The sequence below is a fragment of the Euleptes europaea genome, unplaced genomic scaffold (assembly GCF_029931775.1).
Source record: "Euleptes europaea isolate rEulEur1 unplaced genomic scaffold, rEulEur1.hap1 H_4, whole genome shotgun sequence".
Taxonomy (NCBI): Eukaryota; Metazoa; Chordata; class Lepidosauria; order Squamata; family Sphaerodactylidae; genus Euleptes; species Euleptes europaea.
Genome location: NW_026612052.1, coordinates 186,378 through 196,224, shown reverse-complemented (window position 1 = coordinate 196,224; position 9,847 = coordinate 186,378). Strand labels below are relative to the sequence as shown.

General features: G+C 41.5%; 2 protein-coding genes across 2 annotated transcripts; both read left to right on the top strand.

Moving 5' to 3' along the window:
• The first annotated feature begins 3,574 nt into the window (after positions 1-3,574).
• LOC130492992 (olfactory receptor 11L1-like) lies at positions 3,575-4,525 on the top strand. The gene has a single exon (XM_056866768.1). The coding sequence runs from the start codon at positions 3,671-3,673 to the stop codon at positions 4,523-4,525; it is 855 nt and encodes a 284-aa protein (XP_056722746.1). The 5' UTR covers positions 3,575-3,670.
• A 4,398-nt stretch (positions 4,526-8,923) lies between these two features.
• On the top strand, positions 8,924-9,847 carry LOC130492991 (olfactory receptor 11L1-like). Its single transcript, XM_056866767.1, has one exon. It carries the CDS (start codon positions 8,924-8,926, stop codon positions 9,845-9,847), a length of 924 nt encoding a protein of 307 aa, XP_056722745.1.

The window sequence follows — 9,847 nt, the reverse complement described above, 5'->3', positions numbered from 1 at the left end:
CTCCAACGCGACCGGCCAACGCGACGCCATCCGAGGGTGGCGCAACAGCAGGAAGAGAGCCCAGGAGAAGCCGAGGCTGGAACGCAGCCAAGCGGCAGGGAGTCGAGCGACCGTGGTGTCGCAATCAGCCTCAAAGGCAACCGCCTGCCTCCCAGCTGACAAGCGGGTGGGCGCATCAAGGATGGGGGCGCCCCAGCCCGTTGCCCCGGCAATAGTCCTGCCGCCCAGCTGGCAGGGACTCCTTGGAAGGGGGCGGGGGTCTTTAAACTGCTCCATGCTGCCAGCCCAGGCAGTGTGGAGCAGTTTAAAGACCCCCGCCCCCCTTCCTGGGAGTCCCTGCCAGCTGGGAGGCGGGACTATTGCCAGGGTAACAGGCTGGGGTGCCGTCACACCCCCATCCTTGATGTGCCCACCTGCTTGTCAGCTGGGAGAAGCCCCCACCACCACAAACAGAACGCAGGAGACGGGGAGGGATCGAAAGGGGCCCAGGAGCAACAGGGTAAACCTCGGGACAAGACCCACTGCCCGCTTTCCCAGGAGTCCCTGGAAGGGGGGCAGGGGGGGTCTTGAAACTGCTCCACGCTGCTAGCCCAGGCAGTGCGGAGCAGTTTAAAGACACACCGCCCGGTTTCCCAGGACTCTCGGGAAAAGACTCTCTGGAAAAGGCAGGTTCGGGGAACGCCAAACCTGCTGAACTTATTCGGCGATCGCCCGAACTCACCAAATTCGGCTAGTTATTTTCCCGCCTTTTTTGAATTCGGTTCGTCCCGAACTGAAAACCGCCATATCGGGGAAAATTTGGCTGTTTTTTCAGTTTGGACGAACCGAATCGACAGCCCTAAATTATATTGTTTTTACATGATGTTAGCCCTGAGCCCGGTTTGCTGGGGGACGGTGGGATACAAATATATTAATGTTATTGTTATTGTTATTATTAACAACAAGAACAAGAACAACAAGAGGTAATAAATCAGAAGGGGCCACAAATCAATGGTACACTTGATTTTCCTGCCAACCATCCCATCTTAAATCCCAAACATCTTGACAGCTGAAAGGACCCCTGAGTACCTGAAAGAACTGCTCATAAATGGGTCAAAAAGAATAGTGATCTCTACGTTATACATTTTAAGAAGAGACTGGCAGGGATCAGGCCAGGTTTTGTAGGCTGGTGTGTAATGCAAGGAAGGCCAAATCGAGTCATATTATTACTCCAGTTCTTGACGGGGACTCACGAGCCTATCAGTTAGCGTACCAAGGATATTACTTGCACTTGTTTATTATTGTATGTAATTGAATTTTTAATCATTTGTATATTTGTATATTTGATGTTGAGATGTGCAATTGCTGTAGAGCCTTGAATTTTAAATTGGTTTTGGTCTATTGACTGCAATAAATGAATGATGATGACAGGGATCAGCAGCTTAGCACTTGGACAGTGATATCCACTAGACAATTATACATCCTCTGAAGGGAATATATGTAAACATCAAAACTATTTCCTTGTACTGCCACAAAGAATATATTTCCCTACAAAAATGAAGTTCAGCTGTACTACATAATATTTTCTTGGGAGAGTATAAGCATTTTCCTTACTGCATTTACAAAGATGGCCAAGGAGGTCCTCACATGAATGCCAGGAGAAAAAAAAATCAAAATTAATGCATACAGTTTCACTTTTGGGATAACATAAGAGAAGAAGGGAGCTTTTCTTATATCTACCACATTATATTTATTAAATGAAGAAAGGGTGATAAGCGACAGAAGAACATGAGCCAAGACAACTTCTGTAACATTTGGTAATGACCACCCAGTGTAGACTAGATCCTATTCATAAAGGTATGCAAAGAGAAAGACATGAACAAATGAAGCTCACTTACACTGAATCAGACCCTTGGTGCATGAAGATCAGTATTGTCCACTCAGAGTGGCAGCAACTCTCCAGGGCATTATGTAAAGATCTTTCGCATCACCTGTAGCCAGACTCTTTAACTGGAAATGGCAGGGATTGAAACTGGGGACTTCCACACACCAAGCTCTACCACTAAGCCATGGTCCATTCCATGACTACAAATGACAATCAAGATTTATCTCTAAAGTAGTTCATTTTGCAATGAAAAACAATGCTATTCAGCTACCAAAACCTTAGGTGGAAATAAAGGTGTCAAAAATGACAAAGGAATCTACCAATCGGCTTCTAATCCATTTAATCATTGCAATTCCTGGTTTAGTTATCATGTACTTTCAGGCTTTGGGTTTCATGAATTTCCTCCTAAGATTATTTGACGATTGGTGGAACACAACCAGTGAATGATAGACAGGCCACTTTTGATCAGAAAAAAGGCCATTCTAGAGTTTTGGAACTTCATGTATGAATGGAACATGGGATAGTGGCTGTAGTGAGAAGTAATGTTGGACCAGTTTCAGGAACATATCTGGCAAAATGCAACCCAGTGTTTTCTATTCAAATTTTCTTGGGCACGCTTGTCCCTATTCTCATTTTGTCACTAATTATTTTTCTTTTTTTCTGCAATCTTTGTTAGAAGATCCCACTAAAGCCACTAATTTCCCTCATGATTTCACTATTGTCTTCTCCATAGTCATGTCCCATTGCGATTTCCTGAGGATTAGTGATTTGCCTATTTATAAAACCGATTGTTTCACTGCTATCAGCAATGGAAGACACAAGATCCATAGATATCGCCAGATGTTCCCTCTTCCACAAGATCACCACCAATGCCTCAAGAAATATCCAGTTGTAAATTCTGATGTATTATGTCCTGGAATGCCAATGACCCAATGGGTTCTTTGTAAATTGCATTTGAGTTCATTTGTGTGTTGAACACACAAGGAAATCATTTTGTTTGTGCAATCATTGTGACAACTGTGACTGTCAAGCAGAGTGTTCTGGACTTTAAGGTAAGGACTCCATTATAACCAAAATGTTGGGTTGATCCACAATTCGGAGAAAGCAAAATACTTAGGCATTAAAATGCTGATACAGATTTTATTCCAATGCAGTTCCATTGGATTCTGTATAAAGGAACTGACAGTAGCACAACCCTCCCACTTGCATGGGAGATTGAAAAACGTGAAGATTCTAGGCCAGATATGGATCTCAGGTATGACTTCAGAGGTATAAAAGAGAGGTAGCTTCTGTTTCACCAGGATATGCCAGCACACCAGATGAGGAGAGGAAGAAAATCACTGTCCTGGCTTCTTTGACAAAATAAGAAAACATTTTTTTTGGCCAAGGGTTGATGTTTATATTCCCCACTCTCTTTCTTACACACATCCAGATTTCTGAATTTCAGCAAATGTTCTGGGGGGAAAGTCTAGGACTCTTATTCAGACAGGCTCATTTGTTAAGAATTAACATAGTGAGAGATTTCATTTAAGGCATCTCCTGCGGCACTAGACCAGACTGCGGGTGAATGACGCATGTTTGAAAGGTCCTCCTCATTGGAAAAAAATACCTCATTGTGAATACAGATATGTATAGAATACTCTAGCCTAAATATGTCCTGATTTATCTGCTGGTTCATAGATGCACCTGGTAAACTTAGGAGGAGGAAACCAGTCGGCTCCGGTGGCATTTATTCTCCTGGACTTCAATACCGAAGATCTACAGATTTTACTGTTTATACTCTTTCTAGCCGTTTACCTTGTAACGATGGCAGGGAACATCCTCATTGTGATTCTAGTAGCCTTTGATCCACATCTTCACACCCCCATGTACTTCTTCCTGGGGAACCTGTCCTGTTTGGAGACCTGCTATAGCTCAGCTATCCTGCCGAGAATGCTGGTTAGTTTCCTGAGCGGGAACAAGACCATTTCTTTCAGCGCATGCCTTGCACAACTGTATTTTTTTGGGTTTTTCGCAACCACTGAATGTAACCTTTTAGCAATAATGTCATACGATCGTTATTTAGCAATATGCAAACCGTTGCATTATGCTATGCTCATGAATGGCAGAATTTGCATCCAGTTGATTGCTGTGTCCTGGATATGTGGTTCTCTAGGTATCAACATCCTAATATTCTTGGTGTCTCAGCTGACTTTTTGTGGACCAAACAAAATCAACCATTTCTTCTGTGATTTCACCCCAGTGGTCATGCTCTCTTGCAATGACACTTACTCGGTTGAAATGACATCCTTCATACTCTGCTCTATAGGCATTCTGCCCCCACTTCTGATCACCCTCACCTCTTACATCTGCATCATCAATAGCATTTCAAAAATCCCATCCACTACAGGGAAACAAAAAGCCTTCTCCACTTGTTCCTCACACCTCACTGTGGTATCTTGCTTCTATGGCTCTTTGATGACCGTCTATATCTTACCAGACATAGGCTCACTAAGTGAGGTGAAGAAACTATTTTCTGTGCTCTACACACTTCTCACCCCTCTGCTGAATCCACTCATATACAGTTTGAGGAATAAAGAGGTAAAGGAAGCGGTGAGGAAAAGCTTCAGGAAGCTTCACAGACTAAAACTCCAGAAGAGGAGGAGTAAAAGGAAGCTTTGAGAACATTGACTTCACAATTTATCATGGTTGATTATGAATGTGCTCACTTGAAATGAGTTGTTTTATGTCTCATGGGAGCAGGAATCTTGAAAATAATCTGTTTTGCTACTAATATTCTGGTCTTCGTTACTGCTTGTATTCTATCCCTTGATCATCCATTGCATCTGTCTTTGGAGCATTCAGTGTGCAGATATGGCTTGTCTCATGAAAAAAAGAGTATCGTCTTTGGTCCTCTGTATGTTAGACTCTATACAGATGAATGTGGATCAATTAAAATTGACAATTAATGATTGTGGCAAAAAAAAACCTAAGTTTAGATATAATCCAGTCATTCAATTTTATGCTACCTGTTGTTATTATTGTTTGTTTGGGTGGTGGTTTTCTGTTTGAAAAAATAATTAAAGGTATGTTAAAATTTTTATTTTAGCTGAATTTTCAATAGTATTCACAAAAACGGACAATAAATCAGGAGGGGCCACCACTCAATGCTATGCCTGATTTTCCTGCCAACCATCCCATCTTAAATCTCCAACATCTTGAGAGCTGAGAAAACCTCTGCCTGCCTGGAAGAACTGCTTATAAATGGGTTAAACAGAATAATGATCTCTGTGTTATACAGTTTATAAAGAGAGCATGACAGGACTCAGAAGTTTAGTGCTTGGACAGTCATATCCACTAGACCATTACATGTCCTCTGATGGGAATATTTGTAAGCATCACAACTGTTTACTTGTACTGCCACAAAGAATATGGTTCCCTACAAAAAAAAGTTCAGCTGTACTATATAATATGTTAATGGGAGAACATAACCAATTTCCTTACCACATTTACAAAGGTGGCCAGGGAGTTCCTTCACATAAATGCAAGGACAAAAACTGAAAAATTTATGCATACTGTTTCACTTATGGGATAATGGAACAGAATAAGGAAGATGTGGTTATATCTATCACATTATAATTGCTATATGAAGAAAGGGTGATAAATGACAGAATAACAGGAGGCAAGACAACTTCAGTAACATTCAGTAATAACCACCTAGTGGAGACTTGGTCCTATTTATACAATTCGTATAGGTATGCAAAAACACATGAAGCTACCTTACACTGAATCAAACCCTTGGTCCAACAAGCTCAGTATTGTCCACTCAGACTGACAGCAATTCACCTGGGTCTTATGCAGAGGTCTTTCACATCACACTTTAACTGGAGATGCCAGGGACTGAAACTGAGAGCTTCTGCATGTCAAGCAGATGGACCACCAGTGGAACATGGAATCTTCCATGACCACTGTGATAGACCGGAGTCTGTCCTGACCCTGAAGGGAAAATATCCACTCAGAGGAGCCCTTAGAAGTGCTGTTCCAACATCCAGTCACCTTTCAGAAGGGGAATTGAAGGTTGAAGGGAAGGCCAGAAGGAGTTAGGTGAGCCCTGCCTCAGGTAGAGAAAGCCACAGCTCAGATCTTCTTCAGGAAAAGAACTGACAGTGTGAGAGGTAGCTCTGCCTGTTTGTGTGGGGAGAGGTTCGGCTCTATTTCTAGGACAGAATAGAGTACCCAGTTTATTAAGTCTGTCTCTGGTGATGAGCAGACTTTGCATTTTTAGTCTGACTCTTCTGAAAGAGCAGGTTGCTGTGGGTGGAATCCTGAGTGTGTATGAGGGGATCCCACCTAGAGGTTAATCACTGATACCCTGTTTGTGTCTGAAAGTGTTAATGAAAATCTAGATTACTCAACAAAGCTATAACTGATCTAAATGCCTCAACCAGGTTTCTCCTTTGTCAGCCTGGAGACCTCTGCTGCTTTTCTGTTCCTTGAAACTATCTTGTAAATAAATACATCTTCTTTGTTGTTTCTGTTCAAAACCTGCCTCAGTGATCTCCTTAAATAACTTGCACACTACATATATTTATCTCACAGAAGCGAACCCAAAACCTATACATTTGCTACCATTAGAACACCTGGTAACTGATGGGAAGGTTCATAATCAAAAACAACCCTAGATCCCAGAAAGTCTTATAAGGCTGTGCAAGTACACTCAGCAGGAAAAGTTGAGGTTTTGTCACAACCACAAATGTCAATGAAGATTCATGTCTAAAGTAGTTTATACTACAATGAAAGACAATGCTACTGAGCTTCCAAAACCTTTGATGGAAATAAAGGTGCTAAAAAAATGACAAAAGAATCTACCAATTGGCTTCTAATCCATTTAATCACTGCAATCTCTGGTTTAGTTGTCATGTACTTTCAGCTTTGGGCTTCAGGAATTTCGCCCTAAGATTATTGGCAATTGGTGTGAAAGAGCCAGCTTTTCTAGAATTCATTGGAAGTTCGTGTAGGAAAATGAATACATGACCAAAGAAGCTGCCTTATACTGAATCAGACCCATGGTGCACCAAGATCAGTATTGTCCACTCAGACTGGCAGCATTATGCAGAGATCTTTCACATAACCTGTTGCCAGACTCTTTAATTGGAGATGGCAGGGACTGAATCTGGGAATTTCTGCATGCCAAGCAGATGTTCTTCCACTGAGCCACAGTCCCTTCCATGGCTCCTTTTGGAGGGAAATAAAGTGGTAAAATGACAAAAGAATCTACCAAGTTGCTTCAAATCAATTTAATCATTATAATCCCTGGTTTAGTTGTCATGTACTTTCATGCTTTGGGCTTTGTGCATCTCCCCCTAAGATTATTGGCAATTTGGTGGTATCCAACCAGCTTTTCTGGTGGTCAACAAAGATGGAGGGATCCTTTTTTGATTACAAAAAGGCTATTCTAGATGTTATTGGAACATCATATAGGAAGGCCATATGGATAGGGGCTATAGTGAGGAGTAATGTCGGGCCAGTTTCAGGAAAATATCTGGCAAGATCCAATCCAGTGCTTTCTATTCTTGTTTTCTTGGGCATGCTTGTCCCTATTCCCATTGTATCTGTAATTATTTTCTCTTTTTTTCAATAAACTTTGTTAGAAGATCCCACCAAAGCCACTAATTTCCCTTATGATTTAACTGTTGTCTTCTCCATAGCCACGTCCCATTGAGATTTTTATGGGGATTAGTAGATTTGCCTGTTGATAAAACCTATTGCTTCACTGCAATCAGCAATGGAAGATACAAAATGAATAGATACAGCCAGATGTTCACTGTGGCACAAGACCACCACCAATGCCTCAGAAAATGTCCAGATGGAAATTGTGAAGTATTGTGTCCTGGACTTGAAGGTAAGGACTCCTTTGTAACCAAAGTGCCTGCTTGATCCACAATTCAGAGAAAGCAAAATGCTTAGGCACTATAATGATGATACAGATTTTATTTCAATGCAGTTCCAATTCTGTATAAAGGACTAGACAATGCTTAATAGTACAACCTTCCCACTTGCATGGGAGATTGAAAAGTTGAAAATTCTAGGCCAAATATGAATCCCAGATATGACTTCAAAGGTATACAAGAGAGGTGGCTTCTTTTCACCAGGAATTGCCAGCACACCACCTGAGGAGAGGGAGAAAGTTATTGTCCAGGCTTCATTGATAAAATAAGAAAACAAGTTGCTGATCAAGGATGGATGTTTATCTTCCTCACGCTCTTTCTTACACATATCCAGATTTCTTTGTTCATATCACCTTAATTGTCATGAAAGATTCCATCTGCAAAGAGTTCTGAATTTAAACAAATGGTCTGGGGAAAACAGACTACGACTCCTGTTCAGAAAGGCTGATTTCTTAAGAATAAAAATAATTAGAGCATTCATTGAAGGCATCTGCTGTGACACTATAGCAGACTGCAGGTGAATGTTGCATTTTTGAGTGGTCCTCATTGAAAAAAACATGCCTCCTTGGGAATACATCCATCCATCCATCCGTCTGTCCATCCGTCCGTCCATGCATGAATGCATGCATGAATGCATCCATCCATCCATCCATCCATCCATCTGTCCATCTCTCTCTCTCTCTCTCTCTCTCTCTCTCTCTCTCTCTCTCTCTCTCTCTCTCTCTCTCTCTCTCTCTCTCTCTCTCTCTCTCTCTCTCTCTCTCTCTCTCTCTCTCTCTCTCTCTCATCTATCATCTATCGACTATCTTCTATTTATCCATCTCTCTCTGTGTGTGTGTCTGTCTGTCTCTGTCCGTCTGTCTGTCTTTCTGTCTGTCTGTCTGTCTGTCTGTCTGTCTGTCTATCTATCTATCTATCTATCTATCTATCTATCTATCTATCTATCTATCTATCTATCTATAATACAACAGTCTAAATATGTCCTGATTTTCTGTGCTGGTTCTTAGATGTACCTGGCAAATTTAGAAGGAGGAAACCAGTCCGTTCTTGTGGCATTTATTCTCCTGGACTTCAATACTGAAGATCTACAGATTTTACTGTTTATATTTTTCTAGCTGTTTATCTTGTAACGATGGCAGGGAACATCCTCATTGTGATTCTAGTAGCATTTGATCCACATCTTCACAACCCCATGTACTTCTTCCTAGGGAATCTTTCATGTTTGGAGACCTGCTACAGTTCAACTATCCTGCCGAGAATGTTATTTGTTTTTCTTAGTGGGGACAGAACCATTTCTGTGAGTGCATGCCTTGCACAATTGTACTTATTTGGTTTTTTTGCAGCCACTGAATGTTACTTTCTAGCAGTAATGTCTTATGATCGTTATTTAGCAATATGCAAACCATTGCATTATGCTATGCTCATGAATGGTAGAATTTGCATCCAGTTGATTGTTGTGTCCTGGATATGTGGATCTCTGGGTATCAGTGTCCTAATCTTCTTGGTGTCTCAGTTGACTTTTTGTGGACCTAACAAAATCAATCACTTCTTCTGTGATTTCACCCCAGTGGTCATACTCTCTTGCAATGATACTCATTTGGTTGAAATGGCAGCCTTCACAATCTCCTCTATAGGTACTCTGCCCCCACTTCTGATAACCCTCACCTCTTATGTCTGCATCATCAACAGCATTTTAAAAATCCCATCCACTACAGGGAAACAAAAAGCCTTCTCCACTTGTTCCTCACACCTCACAGTGGTTTCTTGCTTCTATGGCTCTTTGATGGTTGTCTATGTCTTACCAGACATCAGTTCACTGAGTGAGGTGAAGAAATTGTTCTCTCTGTTTTACACACTTCTCACTCCTCTGCTGAATCCACTCATATACAGCTTGAGGAATAAAGAAGTAAAGGAAGCAGTGAGGAAAAGCTTAAGGAGCTGCACAGACTTAAAATCCAGAAGAGGAGTAAAAGAAACTTTGAGAACATTGACTTCACAATTTACAATGGTTGATTATGAATGTGCTGTTATATATCTCATGGGAGCTGAATCTTGA